The sequence below is a fragment of the Mauremys mutica genome, chromosome 1 (assembly GCF_020497125.1).
Source record: "Mauremys mutica isolate MM-2020 ecotype Southern chromosome 1, ASM2049712v1, whole genome shotgun sequence".
Lineage (NCBI taxonomy): Eukaryota > Metazoa > Chordata > Testudines > Geoemydidae > Mauremys > Mauremys mutica.
Window position 1 is genome coordinate 324898289 of NC_059072.1, and position 19244 is coordinate 324917532.

The 19244-nt window shown below is 41.9% G+C and overlaps 1 protein-coding gene across 6 annotated transcripts in view; it reads right to left on the bottom strand.

The window, feature by feature from the left end:
* The window catches only part of ZMYM2 (zinc finger MYM-type containing 2), a 179442-nt gene that overhangs the window by 43305 nt on the left and 116893 nt on the right, over positions 1–19244 (bottom strand). For all 6 annotated transcript variants that reach the window (XM_045017911.1, XM_045017919.1, XM_045017873.1 and 3 more), the window contains one exon: positions 516–688. In XM_045017911.1, coding sequence (XP_044873846.1) covers positions 516–688 — 173 coding nt within the window. The remainder of the gene's footprint in view (positions 1–515; positions 689–19244) is intronic.

The window sequence follows — 19244 nt, forward strand, 5'->3', positions numbered from 1 at the left end:
CCTTTGCACTGGGAAATACTGAACAATTAAAGCCTCTGAAGTTCACAAACAGGGGAAGAAGGGGACAGGCAAAAACAGGAACAAAGAGAAAGAACTCCATTAACCTATTCTATCATCAGTCTATTTGAGGTACCAGTCAGCTACTATTAATGGGGTTTGGTTTTTTTACCAACATTTTGAATATAAATTAAAATAATTTTTGATTGACTAAAGTATTTCTATCAATTGTGGACGAAGCAGCTTTTTTTGCAACTGTAAAGTAACAAACATATTGCAGTTCTTTATTAGTTTTTTTTTAGTAAACCACTTGGCAAGGGAAACTTGGGTTACAGACAGGTAGAAATGCTGCTCTAAGTTATGAGAAAACTGAAATGATGGAAAGAACATTTGATTATTGTGTTGCAAATGATGTGCTGAAGTAAGCCATATTTCCTAGACAGTCCTTGAACATATCCTCAAGTTCATTTTGTCTTTTTACACTTTGGAGCTCTTGGCAAAAATTCTAAATTACTTGCCTTGAAGTACCAGTCTTGAAATTTTTTACAGCACTCTTCACTGCAGAAATCTCTTATTACACCATCAAGTTCCTTAGTAGCTCCCTTTTTACAGAGCTGTGAGCAGTAATTACAAGTAACACATCTCAATCCTAACCGTCTTGCAAAATCTTGTTTATATAGCAGCTTGCATCCTGGAAAAAAGTTTTAAAAGTTAAAACAATGCTTAGGAACAGAGTCATTTTTATAGAATTTTTTTTCAGAATCATTTGAAGTTACAAGATATATTAAAACTGAAACAGCGGTAATAGCAAAAAGTTGGTGCTTCAGACAAATTCAGGTTACACTGTACACTATTATCTTACTATCAAACTTACCTGAATATAACCCATGCACAACTTTAAGGTTATATATAATTCTTTGTATTCTTATCTCACAATATGTAACGCTGTGGCTGCTTATCAGCATTTAAAAACTCAGAATATCACAAGTAGCCATGGAGTTCTATTTAGTTTTTGCCTTCTACATAAGCCCCCACAAAAATCCTTGGCTAGGGGTATGTCTAGACCATGATAAAAGACTCCCAAGCAGGGCCACAGCAGGCCCAAGTCATACAGCTCGGGCTCACGGGGCTTGGACTGTGGGGCTATAAAATTGCAGTGTAGATGTTGAAGTCTCAGGTTGGAGCCCAGGCTCTGATACCCAGTGAGGGGACAGGAACTCAGAGTCCAAGTTCCAACCCAAGTCTGAATATCTACATTGCAATTTTATAGTTCTGCAGCTCAAGTCCCGCAAGCCAGAGTCAGCTGAACCAGGCTCTGAGACTCAGTGCTGCAGGTTTATCACCAAAGTGTAGACATACCATTAGAGGTACTATTGCTCAGGTGCATTTCCTTAGAATGCAAACAATAAAAAGCAAAGCATAGACTAAAACAATATTCACACCTTATACAATATAGTGATTTTCAAGCATCAGCTAGCTATCATGGCTACACTCACCCACATTAACACTCCAATAATCTATGTAACCCGTTCATTTTCAGTCTAACAGTACTGTCACTCAATACACAGAACCAAGAACTGAAAATCACATTGCAATACATAATCTGAACTCAAATCTGGCAACTGGTTATTCTGTCATATAATTATCAGTATAAACATGAAACTGTATGAATATATGAATTAACAACAAAATTTTTATATGGTTTTGTTTATTATGTTATAGTACTTTAGATTTTTTTTTTAATAATGTAGCCACAGCTCAAAGTACTCTAACAGCACGCTGGACCAGGATTCTTCAGTCATCTGGTGCAACAGACTAGAAAATTCTGTCTTCATTTCAATTAAAAGGAGGCTTTTAATGCTTTAAATATGAAAAAGACTAAGACAACAGCCATTATGTTGTTTATTTTTATATTAAATTCTACCTTTTATGCTGTCCCCACATTTTCAGTTTTCAATATGCCACAGATTTCTGTCCTGACAAGGAATAAATGCATCATAAAAGTTGTCATGGGAAGCTGGAGGTTTTGGCAGCTGAGTAGGGGACATTTGGGCTTTTGGCACCTGGGGAAGCAAAGGTGGGAGTTTGGGATTGCTGTATAAATGCATCAGCTGCATGCAACTGCCAGAATGATCAACACTAAAATAGTTAATGTTAACAATGAAATGGTCATCTTCACACTCCAAAGTTAACAATCCATTGAGATGATTGAAAATTCACATCTATCACACTGTTCAGGCGATTTGCAGACTCAGGAAAACAACATTGCATTGTTCTACAGTCAGTTCAAATTTTTCAAGTTATTTTTCAATACCACAAGGGCACTGTTCTGTGGCAAAAATTAACCAAGAGATGGAGTCAATGGCTGCAGAATACATTTTTTACCTAAGTTTTTCATCAGATGATCTCAAGACCTTTATAAGGAGGTCAGTATCATTAACCTCATTTTACTTAAAGGGGAAAATGTGGCACAAAGGCAAAGTGATTTGCCCACGATCACAAAACAGGCCAGTGGCAGCACTGGAATTATAACACAACTATTCTGAGACCTTTAGGCCATACTTCCTCATAGTGCCTTGTAGTAAACAGCAGAACTTTGTGCTTATAGTAAGTGAAGAAATTTTGAATATGTAATAAAACGTGTTTTCTCTCTGGTTCATAATGTGGAAATGCTATTATAACTTAATTATTAAACAATATTACATTGGATGACTGAGTCAAGGTTGTGCATTGCAGTGTGACTTGGTGACATTGGATCACATGGTTCTCTCTTAAAGCCCTGATTTTGAAGGTAAATAGGGGCCCCACAATTACATTTTTATAGTCAGTTTACAGGAGTACAACCACATTTTATGGCACTTCCACCAATTTTGATACATTACCATTTATCATTATCTTTTATCTAATGAGTCATTAAAGATATTTCTACACTGCAATAAAAGACTCATGGCTGGCCCAGGTCAACTGACTCAGGCTCAGGCTGAGGGGCTATTAATCTGCAGTGTAGATATTTGGGCTCAGGCTGGAGCCTGGAATCTGAAAACCCGCAACAGAGGACTGTGCTGGAGCCTGGGCTCCAGCCCAAGCCCAGATGTCTACAATGCAATTTTATAGCCCTGGAATGCAAGCCCTGTGAGCCCAAGTCAGCTGAACCGGGCCAGCTGCACCTATGCTGTGGGTCTTTTAGACTATATTCAGACTGTAATAAGACACTCAAATCCACAATGTTTCTACCCAAGATAAACTGATTTATTTTTGAGATATTATGATTTCATTAAACAGTACTGTTAGAGGGCTTTCCCGTCACCCTCCCACTTCCCTGGTTCTTGTCACGCAGACAGCAAAATACCAGAAGTCTGACGTACAGACAATGTGACGTTAGTTTCCAAACAAGCATATTCTGAAGCCCTTCACATCAAGTCGGGCTTATCTCGATAGGCCAATAGAGTCTGTTCCTCAGTGCGCCATTCCCAGCTCTTACACTGCAGAGCATTTACCTCATGTGCCCCTACCCAGCTCTGACGCCGCAGAGCCTTGCCTGTTCCCCGTTCCCCCCACCCTTAGCAAACATGATTCCAATTTCCGTTCCCTCCACTTCCTGTTTGACCCCAGTTTATATAGTAAAATTCTCAGCTATACCTTAAAACCAATCATTTTACTGAAATTTAACTAACCAATCCTAACATATAGTAACATAATTCTCTAACCAATTATATGCCAAAACCCTAATTAACTTACATCTAGCAAAATTAAACAGCAGACAGAAACAATTAGAGAACTAGATAGATTAACAATAGAAAAGTAGGGGCCATAAAGATAAAACAATACAGAAATGAGGGTTTCACAACCACTGGTAAGTGATTTCTGCCCAACAGGATGCTATCAAACTAAGTTTTCTTTAACCATCTTAAGATCTGTTTCTTTATCTGGTGGTGATGGGCACCATCAGGACAGGATCGTCTTCCTAACAGCCCAATACTACTTTATTTCAATGTGACTGGTTTGGAATGCGAGGATGTGACCATGTGCTTTCCAGCTTATGGCTGCCCCAGCTGCTTAGCCAAAGGCCTTAGCCTAAGAACAAGGCCTCAGACTATCCTAGTGAGAGAAGGCCCATACACAGGCAGACATATGATTTTGATTCTTTGTTTTATACCTCTGTAACTAGCTAAGTGATAAAAATACACGTAAGTTCTTAAAGTATAGGCCTTTACAGGCAGGCCTGAATATCTACATCAGTGGGATCGTGGCTCCCACTGGCCACAGTTCGCCACTCCAGGCCAATGGGGGTGGCGGGAAGCGGTGGCCAGCACATCCCTCGGCCTGCGCCGCTTCTCGCCGCCCCCACTGGCCTAGAGCGGCGAACCACGGCCAGTGGGAGCCACGATCAGCCGAACCTGCAGACACTGCAGGGTGCTTATCCTGGCGAGCCATGTGCCAAAGGTTGCCGATCCCTGATCTATAGTCTAACAAGTATCAAATGCTTCACTAAAATCCAAATATGCTGTATATACACTGAATGACAAATATAGTACAGATACATAATCACTTTTTTAATTTATTCTCACTAGAAGGCAATCAAGTTCATCTGAGATGGATTATAGAAAATCTTGGGAGTTTAAGGACACAGGCAAACAGCAATAGAAAGATTTAGTTTCTATCAGCACATGTAATATGTTGTTGGCATGATTTTTAGAAGTGCTGAGCACAAATAAATCTCACTGAAGTCAACGGGAACTGCAGGTGCTCAGCACCTTGGAAAAAAATTGAATAATCATGGAATTCTAATACCTGGCAAAAATATAAAACAGACAGCTTGCTTAGAACACAGCTATGCAATGAAGAATTTAGAACACTGCTTGCAAATAAATTAGACATGATCTTGAAGTGATGCTGTCGCCAAAAATATACAAGGGGTATCACTAAAAATATTGGAGATAGTAATTGCCTTCTATGCAGACTTGTTAAAGCTATGTCTGCGTTAAAATAATTAGAGAGCAGAACCTATAGAAGAGATTATGGAAATGTGATATGATTTAGAAACAAACAATAATTACAAATACTTGAGTTACTAAATACATAATTCTTCCTTAAAAATGGGATACGTCACTTAAGTAGTTTGGTTTAGAAAATATACTCTTCAACAGAAATAAATCCAATGCATTATCCCTGAAGATGTCAGTGTTTATATTCATAATTTACTAATCAACTGTTCAGTCGTGGAAAGTTTCTTACCTGATTATTTCTTTTCTGCTAGCAGTCTCTCCTACAAATCTGTGACATGTGGGGCTGTTCCCATCCCCCCTGCAATTCCAGAGGCGGTTCAGCATTGCAGCATAGACTATGCTGGCCACATACTCTTTTGGTAGAAAGCTGGAGAAAGGGGTAATTCCCACAGCTGTGTAGAAACCATCACAGTATGATTGGCAACAATAATATCAATGCCAGCTAGGCCCTATGCACAGCAGGTTAATTGGCTCACAACCCATACACATAAATAAATATTGTCCCTTGACTACTGAAGTCACACCGAGGAGGGTAGAAATGTGGGAGATGCTGCTAGCAGAAAGGAATTTACCAGGTAAGAAATTTTCCATTCTGCAGCTCAACATCTCCCACAATTATGAGACACATGAGAAGCAGCAAGCAGTGAACATTAAGTAAGATTGGATAAAGAAACAGATTGAAGTAGACAAATCTCCCCTTGAAAGTAAATGCCTTCAGTCTATCACTATGAGGCTTTCTAATCCTTTAATTGTTCTTATGACTCTTCTCTGAACTCTCTCCGATTTATCATCATCCTTCACAAACTACGGACACAGGATTTCAACAGTATTCCAGGATCAGTTGCACCAGTGCCAAATACAGAGGGAAAACAACTTCTCTACTCCTACTCCCCTGTTCGCGCATCCAATGATCTCACACAGCCTTTTTGGCCACAGCATTGCACTGGGAGATCACATTCAGCTGATTATCCACCATGTCCAAGTCTTTCAGAGTCACTGCTTCCCAGGATACAGTCTCCCTTTATGCAAGTATGGCCTACATTCTTTATTCCTAGATGTTCCTACACTTTTTCTGCCCACAATGTCGCTAGTGATCTTGTAAAGTGGGCTCCGATTCCTTCAGGGATAGGTTCGCCCAACAATTTATATGCCTCCACAAAACATAACAATCCATCTTGATGCTGGAAGTCCTTGGCACTTCAGGGGACAGGACATAAACAAGGAACCTGATCATCTTGTCCATTAGTGTGCTTGAGGCAACTCATGTACATCCAGATTATGCCGCAGCTTTTCAGTAGGATGCTGTGGCTTTGGACACATTGGTGGGAAGATTACTTCCCAGGAAACATGAAACGACAAATCACTTTTGATATGAAAAATTCTGGGCTCGTTTGAACCACCTTTTCATTATAGAACATGCCATGTGGTTGCTGCATGGATAAAGCAGCTAATACCAAGACTTGTCTGAAAACAGGAAACTGATCAAGCAGCATGTTTTGATTTAAAAATGGTGCAACTTAACCATTCAGAGGGGTGGGAAGTTAGGGCTTTGAGCAAAAGTGACTTAGGAAAGACTAGTCTGACCACAGGTCTAGCAAGCCAGTCTGATCTGAGAAATCTTGAGTGATTGTGATCCCTTGGGTGGTGGCTGAGGTTGTGCAGTGGTTGTAGAAGCACAGGAAGCCGTATATGTGGGGTTTTGAATCCTTTGCCTCTTACCTAGGAGTTCATATAACCACTGATGATAGAATGCTTAAGGAGGTGGTCTGGGTCTATGGGGTTGCTTATGATGTTTCCTCTCCAGGACAGAGGTATAAATCCCTAAGGAACGTAAGGTTTGTTTTGGAGTCTTTTAGAGTATGCAATCAGCCTTTGCATTAAAAAGGTTAGACTCAAATGGAAGGTCCTAGATGGTACTCTGGACCTCTCTGGGGAATCCCAAAGATTGTGACCATGACATACGCCTCATGACTGTAGCTATTGCAATGGCTCTAGAGGCAATATTAGATGTGGCAACTGCCACTTGAAGTGATGTCTGGCCATGTGCAGGCTTGAACTGGGCCCGGTCTTCCTGCCAAAGTTTGTCTTTAAACTCTGTAAATCTGGTGTAATTAAAAGAAATCATATTTTGCTAACAATGCCTGGTAGTTAGCAACTCTCAATTGGAGACTAGCCAATGAGAATACCTTCCTATCCAAAAGGCAGGGGTGTTTAGCAACTTATCAGTTAGTGTAGTCTTGAAGTACTGTGCCCTGGATCTTTCTGTAGCCACTTGCACTACTCAGGAGTTGGGTGCCAGATGGGTGAGTAAGAACTCAGCCCCTTTAGCTAGTATGAAATACCTTATGCCAGCTCTTTTTCATGTAGGGACACAAGAGCCATGGGTGTGCCACACCAATCTAATAGGTTCCAGTTTGGCTTGATTAACTAGAAGGGCCACCCTCAAAGGGCCAGAGGGCTGGAGGATGTCCAACAGGCCTATTATGTGTCTTTGACCTCTTTGAGAGGTATGTGACGCCACTCTCTGCAACAGTGGGTACAGTCTGTGGTCGACAGGTGAACAGGATTATGAAGGAGCAATTGCCTCATCTGGAGAGGAAAACAATATGCCACGCCAGTCAGAACCGGCTCGATCTCTTCCTTCTCTGCAAATTCTGATAGAACCGGCTGGTATTTGGCTAGCAGAGGAGGATCAATGCGATTCCCTCAGGGATCCCAGGCTTCTACTGTACAGATCAGTGATTCTCAACCTATTTACCATTGTGGGCCAAATATGCAGCGATTTCTGTGTTATGTGGGCTGCAGCCACACAATATATATCTATACACACTACCTGTATGGCCCTGAGGATGTCACATGGGCCGCAGCTGTGTGCTGATTGGGCCACCAGTTGAGAACCATTGGTATAGATCCTACAGACCCAAGTAAAACCAGTAGGGATTGATTGAAGGAGGACCTCAAGACAGTACCTATCAACAATCCCCTGCATAACCACATTTGGAAGGAGATGGGTAGGGTCCACTACCCTCCTGGGTTTCCAACCAGGCTTGTTTCCTTTGGAGAGGGAAGTCTCAGCAGGAGCATCAGATTCATTTGGTGAGATGATAGGCTCCTGGTTCTACAAGTGGCACTGACAGAACAACTAGCAGGAGGATGTTAATTACGGCTGTGGTAGGGGATGGTATTCTTCCCCTCAAGGTGGTTTCCACAAGTGTAGGGATATTTCTAAAAAGAACCAGACCTGATAGCAGGGGAAACTGTGGGTAGGACAAAACAATGGTACCCTCCAGCAAGGTGGTGATTTTGGACCTCCCTGTAGTGTGGGGTGCTCCTTCAGATGACTAGGTGGATCCAAGTAATCTGATGGTCCGGTGTTCAGAGGTTTCCGCATATACTGCTTTGGAGCCGTCAGATAGGATCTGAGCACTGAAGTCACAGATGGAACTGTTGGGTACCACTCCTTAAGTTCCTAGGGCGAAGCCAGTACCAGTACCATCGGATTCTTCTTTTTTCATAGAATCATAGAATATCAGGGTTGGAAGGGACCTCAGGAGGTCATCTAGTCCAACCACCCGCTCAAAGCAGGACCAATCCCCAACTAAATCATCCCAGCCAGGGCTCTGTCAAGCCTGACCTTAAAAACTTCTAAGGAAGATTCCACCATCTCCCTAGGTAACCCATTCCAGTTCTTCACCATCCTCCTAGTGAAAAAGTTTTATCCTAATATCCAACCTAAACCTCCCCCACTGCCTTTCCTTCTTGGACAGAAGGTTTATGTAGCCTTAATTCTTTGCAACCCACATGTGAGGGCTCACTAAACTTTGACCGAGACAGGGAGAGATCATTTCTCTTAGAAAGATTTGGACAGAGATCTGTTCTCATGCCTACATTCACATCCCCTACTCTCATGAGACAGTTTCTTAGGCTTAAGAGTTTTTGCCCCAACTCTGGAGCTTGTGCTCAGAGGGACACTGCTCACTGTTTTAGGTAGTTCTAATAGGGAGGTCTCCCCAGCCTGAATCCAAATGGGATTTCATAGCCTGCTCCATGAAATGCTTCTGCAGATGGCGCTCTTGTCTCTCACAAGTTCAGGGAGGGAAGGAGCAGCAGATACTGCAGGTGGTAGCTATATAATCCTCCCCAAGGCAGTAAAGGCAGAACTAGTGTTTGTCACTGGCAGAAAAGCAACCAGGGCAGAAGACAGTTCTTGAACCTTCGAAGTCTTAGCATAGTCTCTCTTCAGAGCAAGAACTCTCCACACACCCCCACACCCCGCAACTTTGGGTGGTGGAGGGGGTGGGGTGGGGGAGAATAACTAAATTAACAATACTAACTATAAAAACACAGAAAAACTATTATCTTTGCTTCCTTATGACTTATCTTTTGAATCACCTTCCTACAAGGTGAAGTGGTGGGAATGCATAAAGCAAGCCCTTAAGTCACCTGAATGGAAATACATCTGTCCCCAGCGACCTGAATCTGCTTCCTTGGTAAAATAACGTGGCAACTTTCTGGTCATGTAAGTGGCACAAACACCATCTGCCAGGGAGGGTGATTTTCTGTGAAATCAGGTTGAAGACTTCCTGATTCAGACACTATTCTGAGTTATTGACTGAGTGTCTCCTGACGCAGTCTGCCTTACGGTTGAGTTCTCCCATTGTCTGTATTGCTCTTATGAAAAGCCATATTCCCCTCTGCCCATTCCACTAATTGCCATCACTTTCAAGTACAGGACTGTGCTTCAAATTCCCCCTTGGCTGCTGAGGTACACCACCACCACTGAGGTGTTGTGTGACTGAACAAAGATTTGAGTACCCTGGAGATGGTTCATGAATTTTTGGAGGGCTAGCTTCACTGCTCTGAGCTCCAAGAAGTTGATGCTCTTGTTCCTGTCTAAGGAGCTCTATATGCTTTGCGCTGTTCTGTGTTCCTATACCAGTAGGCTGACCTCTATTGTGAGTATTGGGAACTCTGCAGAGCAAACTGGAAAGCCCCTGTGGATGTTCCCTGGATTTGTCCGCCATCTGAGGGAAGGGACTGGCACCTGATCTTGAATGCCTTATGGTGAGTGGTCCCCACCTTCAGCAGAAGTTGGAAGCCACCTAATGTGGAATTTTGCCCCAAGTGTAACAACAATAAATGAAACCTGCAGGCCTTTGAGCCAGAGACATTGGGATACGGACAGTCTTCGATTCCTTGTGAGCCTGGATGTCAATTTCTGTAATTTCTCAAATGTGTCCAGTGAGGGATAGGCTTTGGCTACTGATGGATCCACATGCACTCCCATAAAAGCTTTCTTTGTGGAAAGGATCAGGGATCTTTTCCTGTTCATCACAAATTAATAACCTTTTTTCCAAGGGAACCAGTTCTACTTCTCCTATATCCAGAAGGTGAGAGACCGTGTTCAGCATCAACTCATGTTTCGTATGGTTGCTACAGATGGATAACTGGATAAACAGAGTAGAGGGGGCCTTAGTTTGAGAGAATTTACCAAAATTCACTCCTACTTTCACATACTTGCCCATTGTAAAGAGGGAACATTCATTTGAGAAGTGGGATATTATGCCTCCTAGACTCAGACTAGGCCAGAGGCATAGTTTTTCATAATCACAATAAGATTTGAGAAGTGTGAAGTCTGGCTACCCCATCTGGTTTTGCTGCGTTTTCCATGGTTCCGGTGTTCTCTTCGGATATACCTGCCATCCTTCCTCTGGTAATTCTGAGATGAGGATTTACAAAAGGAGTCTCTCTGCCTACTGCTGGACTTGTAGTCCCCCTTCTTTTGGCAATGTGTGCAGAAGGGAGAGACTGTTTCAGTTTGGAAGTACTGTCTGCCATTATCTTATCCAGTTTCTCTCCAGGTAGGAGACAGAGCCTATGAACTTAGAAAAGCACAGGACACGTTTACAATGCAGTGTAGACATATGTGGTGCACTTGGATGTTGAACTAGATGCCATAGCGCTGGCTGAGAACCCCAGTGTGTGTCCATTAAGGCATCTATGGCAAAAGTGGTTGCTAAGGTTATTTTTAAGGGTTGACATGAAGCTAGGATGGTCCCTGTTGTTCAGGGGCTTTAGGTCATCCAATCAGAACACTGTAGCTCTTGCAAAGCATGTAGTGGCTAAGGATGCTCTGACAGTGGCTGAGGAAGCCTCAAAATTGCTCCAAAGAGTGTTGTGCCTTTGGACAAGAAATCCCTGTATGATGGTATCATCATATCTTTCACTAAGGATGCCACCGCAGCATGTACTCTTGGTATTTCTGTGAGGGTATTTTTTGGTTGTTGCATTTTGTAGTTATTTAAATGCTTTTCCACTTAAATGCCTCCTCCCCTCATCAGAGTATTCCCATTCACATCAAAGGAAATGTAAAGGGGAATTGCTGTCTCATGCTGGGATTTGGCTAGTACGTATTTGCCTTAAACTGGCAAAGGAATCAAACAGGATCAAAACAAACCATGACTAACTGCTGTGTAGGGGCTACTCTGCAAAGCTAAACTCTATAACGTCAGAGAAGGGAACAGCGCCACACACCACAGAATTGTGGGAGATGCTAGGCTACAATGCAAAATGTCCAGAAGCTAAGAACAACTTAGAAAGGGGAAGAGTTAAGTAAGAATTACAGTAGGGTTTTTCATTACATAAACAAGACACAAACATGACATACTGTTTGGCAAACACCATACACACAAGAATTGCCTTTTATCTATAAAATACATGTTATATTCATATATATCTTGTGACATTTAAAGGATAATATAGCAAAAGAATTAAAATTGCTATGGAAATTAAAATGCTAAACATCTTGGTGTGATTAAAGTGTAAACCTTAACATTGCAGTAGCAGGATTCTGCATGGCATTTATATTCTTTTTAAAAGGTACATTATTGGCATTAAAAACACTGACAGCATTCCTTTTAAGGTGGCAATGGGACATATAAACAAGGAAAAATTGAAACAAAAAGCAAAGAAATTAATTTGAACTTTTTCTAAAGTCTGACAATGAGATCTAGAAGACAAGGCAATAATGTACACAAGCCAGGCAGTTGTCTTCATCCCTATAATTTACAATTTTATAGTCAAGCATGCATTTAAAAAGAAGAAAAAAAAATACAGCACACGAACTTTTTCTCAGTACAGTTCTCCATCTAGTGGTCAAACAAAAAACAAAACAAGGAAAAAAACCCATAAGCAGAATCATTTGCTATATCATTTTATTTAAGCTATGATATTTTTAACAAAGTTAATGACAAAAAACTATTCCTGCATCAATAAATTTGCAAGCATTTTGTAATAAAACACTGAATTTTTGACACCCTCTCTTGTGGATAATTAAAATACAGAGATTTAAGGTCTTTCCAGTATTTTGATTTTAATTTACATAATCTAAGATTTCTTAAGTAAAAGACAAGAGGTCTATAGAGTCACAACTCAAAACATTTTATTATGCATTCTACTAAAACTTGAGGGTCTAGACTATTAGGAAATATAAAATCTGAATGATCTTATGGTTAAATGTGATTTATGGTTAGAAACAAGTGTTAAAACTGCAGTATGTTACTCAATGGATGTGCAGCCAGTAAGTATTCAGTGTCAAAGCCACTTAGTTTTCTGAGAAAGTTTATACTTTTTTTTTTACTCCTGTTTGCTCTGAAAAACCAACACAATATTGTTAAAGTAAGCTGGATTCTGTTTGGCTGAAGCAGCTACAGAAACATCACATGAATCTCCTATTTGCACAATTTTTATACCTGAGTGATGTTGGGGGGGGAGTAGGGATGAAGCATTATTTCTTGAGTATTCTGATGTTTAGACCCCTAATATTCAGCAATCTTAAAAGTGTGTATCCTCTTCTTCCTTAGCAATTTGAACTCAGGCAAATGCTTTGACCCTACAAAGGGCTTAGAAAGAGGAGACATCCCTTGCTCAGAAACCTTACCCAGGGTATGTCTACACTACAGGATTACTCCGATTTTACATAAACTGGTTTTGTAAAACAGATTGTATAAAGTTGAGTGCACGCGGCCACACTAAACACATTAATTCGGCGGTGTGCGTCTATGTACCGAGGCTAGCATCGATTTCCGGAGTGTTGCACTGTGGGTAGCTATCCCGTAGCTATCCCATAGTTCCCGCAGTCTCCCCCGCCCATTAGAATTCTGGGTTGAGATCCCAATGCAAAAACAGTGTCGCAGGTGATTCTGGGTAAATGTCGTCACTCAATCCTTCCTCCGTGAAAGCAACGGCAGACAATCATTTTGCGCCCTTTTTCCCTGGACTGCCCTGGCAGACGCCCGGGAAAATGTTTTTGACCCTTCAGGCATTGGGAGCTCAGCCAAGAATGCAAATGCTTTTTGGAGACTGCGGGGACTGTGGGATAGCTGGAGTCCTCAGTACCCTCTCCCTCCCTCCATGAGCGTCCATTTGATTCTTTGGCTTTCCGTTATGCTTGTCACACAGCACTGTGCTGTGGCCTCTGTCTATCATAGCCTGGAGATTTTTTCAAATGCTTTGGCATTTCGTCTTCTGTAACGGAGCTCTGATAAAACAGATTTGTCTCCCCATACAGCGATTAGATCCAGTATCTCCCATACGGTCCATGCTGGAGCTCTTTTTGGATTTGGGACTGCATCGCCACCCGTGCTGATCAGAGCGCCACGCTGGGCAAACAGGAAATTAAATTCAAAAGTTCGCAGGGCTTTTCCTGTCTACCTGGCCAGTGCATCCGAGTTCAGATTGCTTTCCAGAGCGGTCACAATGGTGCACTGTGGGATACCACCCGGAGGCCAATACCGTCGATTTGCAGCCACACTAACCCTAATCTGACATGGCAATACCGATTTCAGCGCTACTCCTCTTGTTGGGGAGGAGTACAGAAACCAGTTTAAAGAGCCCTTTATATCGATATAAAGGGCCTCGTTGTGTGGACGGGTGCAGGGTTAAATCGGTTTAACGCTGCTAAATTCGGTTTAAACGCGTAGTGTAGACCAGGCCCCAGAAACAACAAATATCAAAGCAGTACACACTCTAAACTTAACAGTATTACTCATTTGAAACAAAGCCTTCAATCAAACTTCAGAGAATTAAACTATTTTAACCTCATCCAGCTTTCTCCTTTTAGGATAGGTCAGACATGAAGTTGCTTAAAAAGAAAATTCCCAGATAAGAATATAGCTTTCCTTCTTCTAGATTGTTAAGACATATAACAGTGTGATGTTAATAGCTGTGAGTGCCATCTCCAAGAGAAAGAAAGATTAACTATACACAGATTCTGGGCTTATCTACACAGCTAGTTAACACGCAGCAAGCCAGGCCTGCCACACATTAATTGAACATGTGAATCCTGTTGCCATGCGCTAGGGAACTTCTGATACACAGCAAAACGGGATCGACATGGTCAGTTAGCATCTGTCAGTCTCACACGCTGAACATTCACTGCCCAGCTTGCTGTGCACTAACTAGCTATTTAGACACAGCCTGTGAGTCCATAAGGAAAGACGTTACGGAGTCACAGCTTGTAGCAATCTGTTCACGACTGGATGTGTTCTCAGGGCACTTCAGAGAAAACATGTACTGATGGCTAAGTTGCTGTTCTGCAAATTTCCTCATATTTGTTCATTTTGTCTTCGATGTTGCCACCTATCTGATTGAGAGCACAGGAATATCCACAACTGGGTCTGCTCCTCTTGCTTCAGCCTTTGCAATGGCTTGTCACTGAGGTTTTTAAGGTTTTTTCCCCTAGAATGCAAAGTGGCAACGCACTATGAGGTTACTTTAATTTCCACCAGTCATTGGTAGACAGATTTCCATAGCTCTTCTACTGGTCAATTCATGCCGTTCAACTTCCCTGGAGTGCTTGGGATTTGGATAGAGATCTGATGACGACCTTATCCGAGTGGAAGGTTTGGGTATTCTCATTCCATGGATATTGCATATATTTCCAAATCTCTCCTAGTCGAAGTCATATTGATTAAGAAGCAAGATTTGGAAGTAAAAGTACAGAGAGACTGACCTCAGCAGCATGAATGGGTATCTCAGTGCCTTAAAAAAATAACTAAGGCTCCAAAGAATGTGAACAACAAACATGTTGCCCTCGGGAATATGGAATCATGTCAGTGGCTAGCACAGCCAGTAAAGTTTTTGTTTTTTATTTTTTTTGTAGCTGATTAAGTGCATAATAGACAAAGTGTGTTTCTTGACAGCATTTGCTTTGAAACCCATAGATAAGCAGCCTTGCAAAAATTCCGTGTGTTTAACTTCTGTTGACTTTGCTTAGAAGTCTTTCATAATACCAGTTTCTGAACTTTGTTCATATTTTCTCTTTCAATGACTTTAATTTCTTCCAGGAAGCTAGGAATGTGTTAGTATCTTTGTGACTATCCAAGGGAGCACCAATTCATCCCTCACAAAGTCTCAGTTAATCATAGCGTATTAGAATTTAGTGCACGATTCCACTCCCCTCCACCCCGCATGTCAGAAGCCTTGTATTGGACCAATTACTGGAGGGTGATCTGCATTGGGATTATGTCCAAGAACCACTGCCTCCATGCCCTTTGGGGCCAATCAGCATCATTACAGCTTGTTCTACTGCAATCTTTTTATAGTCATTCCCAGGAAAGACGTACAGTTATAACAAAGGTGATGTTTGGAAGAGAAGATCTATCACTGTCACTGGATCTCTCTGCTTGTTGAGGGGAAAAAAAATTGAGTCTGTTTGGAGTCTTGACTTGACCTGTTCACCCGAGTCAAAGACCTGGACAACACTACTGGCTCCTAATCCTGCCAAGACATCACCAACGAAGATAACCCTATCCTTGGTATACAGGACTCAAATTGATTTTACGTGGCTTCTGCCCAGCTCAACAGTTTACTGTCCTTATTGTGTAGTGTGGACAACTTATGTACCATCACCTCAGTGTTGTCAATTATGACTAGTGTGCGAGCACGGTACAGATATATCTAGAATTTAAGCACAAGTTGGATTGCCCCAAGTTACAACCAGTTTATGTTCCTTTTTCGACTCTCGGTCTGCCTACATTCCCTGTGTAATTTGGTAGTTCAGATTATCTCTATGGGGAAGCATGCATTCATTGTTAGCATTGCTCCAATGGTACCACGGATGCGTGCTGCCTCTGTAGAAATCATCAGAACTATCAGCAACAGTCTGACACTGAGAAGTTAGGCTGATTTAAATTTTTCTGGGTGGCTCCTCCTATTTATTGTGGGCCCATTAAGGTGGCGGCCCTCCACTTTGTACTTAAGGATGGAATATGAGCAGCTCTGCACCTTTACAGCTTTCTCTTAGGGAATCATACCACCTGAAGAAATAAAAGCATGCCCTGAGCCTATCTTAGAAATCTTATTTGTACCAGTTGTGCAACTGACAGCATGTATGTCTATATTTCACATTCCTTATGGCAGCACGCTGAGTACATACGCTGCATGCCCCCCTAGCAGGGGCATAGATAACACTATAGACAGCGAAGCACTGCTTAGGCAAGTAAAGACACATGAATCCTTTGGGTACATACCCTAGACAGCTCTCTACATGCCCAAGTAATTCCTCTTCTGTCGACACTGCCATGTTTAACAATGTAGTATCCCGCTGCCTTCCCACTGCCTGAGCCTTTCACCACCACAGGGAAAGTAGTTGGGAGTGGCTCGGATTAGTTTACGGATGCTTGTCCTGCAACTCTGAGGGATAACAATTTGTCTTTTAGTCTTTGTGCCAATGAGTGTCCTCCCTCAAAACTCTTGATTACCCCTGTGTTTGAGTTAGCCCTCCCTCATACATGAGCAAATTTCTGACATCTCTTTCCTAAGAAATGTCTCTGAGTTTTGTTGTTTGATACAAGAGACTAGTCTGTTCCCCCCCTACCTTCCCTCCCCCGCTGCCCCTTCCTCCTGTTCCAGCAGCCCCTGCTGGGAACACAGCTACACTTGCAATGGTCATAAAAGGATTGCTTCTCTGAAAAAGACTACTTAAATTCCTTCTGTGATGCCTTATGGAAGGCAGGTAGCATCTTATACATATCCATCACTTCCATTACAGCTCTGACTTCTACTTCCCTGTGCAGTTTTTTGCTTGCATATTTAGAGGCAGTTTAACTGTTACGTATATGCATTTACCTTCCACAGTCTAAGCCAGCAATGTTTCCTAACCCAATATACTGGACACCACTGATGAGAGCAAGCAGCATGAGCCCCAGAATTCATCTGCTGTAAAGGAGGCATCCAAAGATATATCCAGAAGAACTAATTTTAATTTCTACTTGTTGGTTGAATAGAATCTTCCAGTTCATCAGTCAGGCCAGTTTAGTTTGAGAACAGTATGAAGTGGTAGAGGCTTGTAGTGAAGATCCTTTAGAGTCAATCATCTCTCAAGGATGGCCTCCTACCCACAATCATCCTGTTCAGGGACTCCTTGAGTAAGAATTCCCCCTCTAAGGATTCAGCTGTGTTTTGGGATATGTCTATAATGCACATTAAGCCTGGGCTCTGACTCAGGTTTGAGCCCAAGCCCTGCTTCCATCCACATACAAATCAGTTTGACTCAGTTCTGCAAGCACTCAGGACCTGGGTCACAGGAACCTGTGAGAGGGGTGGATCAGAGCCCATATCCCACTGTGACTTGGGTCCAAGCCCTGTCATTTTGCAACATGGATGCAGCTCAAGCTGCGGACCCAGGTCAGAAGGTTTAAGTAGTGCAATATTAGCATGGCTGTAAACCTGGGTCCAGCAATTGTAAACCCAGGTTTAAAAAGCAGTGTGAACGCTCAAGTGTGGGCTTGGAACACTAAGAACCACACGCGCAGGTCCCACAGAACCACATTTATAGTGCAGTGTAGACATACCCTCAATTGAACAGCAGTAGCTGCACCTAAGTTTACCAAAGTTACATTGACCTTTCTATTCTTTAGGAGCAAACAGGACTTCTGAAGTTATCTGATTGTTCTACTTGGGTATTCACACTCTATTTATAACATACATGTTGGCTGCTGGGACACTATCCAGCTACAATCTGGACTACTGAACAGCTGTGTCCCCTCAATTCTCCAATCTGGGGAACCTTTTACATTACTTCACTGTGAGAGCAACCACCCCAGCCTGTTCACACACAGCCTCTAGCATGTAAATTACTCTCAGCTATACTGCATGAGTGCTTAGCTAGCCACTCATGAATTATATTTCAGAGTGACACCAGCAAATCCCAATCCCAGACTTGTCCCCAGAAATAATGCATCTTGTACTGCCCAGCTCTTTCCTTCTGGAAAATACAAGCTCATAGAAAGTCCACATCACTTTCTATTAATAAAATGATGCACAAATCCTGTTACCTCAAACGAAGTTTTTCAAACATTTCAATCCAAATTCACTGGTTTAGACAAAACAATAAAACAAGTTTATTAACTACAGAAAGATAGATTTTAAATTATTACAGGTAATAAGGCATAAGAGGAGAATTGGTTACAAAGAAATAAAAGGTAAAATACAAACTAATACCTAATTTAACAAGTTAAGTGAACAAAGCAAAAGGGTCTCTCTCTCAGCACATGTTCTCTTGCAGTCTTACTGGCTGGATCTTTCAGCCAGGATCCCTCCCAGTCCAATGGTGCTTCCTTTGTCTTTCGAGTGTTGTAGGTGCAATGAGTAAAGATGAAAGGAGATAATCTGTAGCTTGTGGTGGGTCTGTCATGAGTAATCACAGCTTACTGACTTTTCTGGTTGATGTTTTGGCATGTAGGAAAGTAACTTTAAATGAAAGATGGGACACAAAACATCAGGCTAAAGGTTTGAAGGGAGGTCTGGTGAGAGAGCAAAGAACAAAAATGAGGCCCCATTGGGATGAGAGTTTCACCAATGGTCGGAAGGATCGAAGATGCCCCTTCAAAAATCTAGTTATTGCAGGATGAGAAAAGAGAGTGTAGCGTGGCTGTCAACAGGAGAAAGAAAATTTGTCGTGACAAATTTTCATGGAGAATGAACTCTGACTGCTGCCAAATGAATCCAAAGGGAACCTAAAGAAAGACCCAAAGTTTTAAGGATAAGTAGATATGCCAGAATATAAGGGATCCCAGTTATCATTGACCCCAACAAGAAAAACGTTTTCATTTATCTGAAAAACATCTGCTGGTAGAATCTTTTCTACTTTAATTGAAAATAGATTGCACCACTCTAGAACATGTTGCAATAGTTCTGGGTTAGGGTGCCTGAAGATGTCCTTGTGTTATGTCAGAAGGT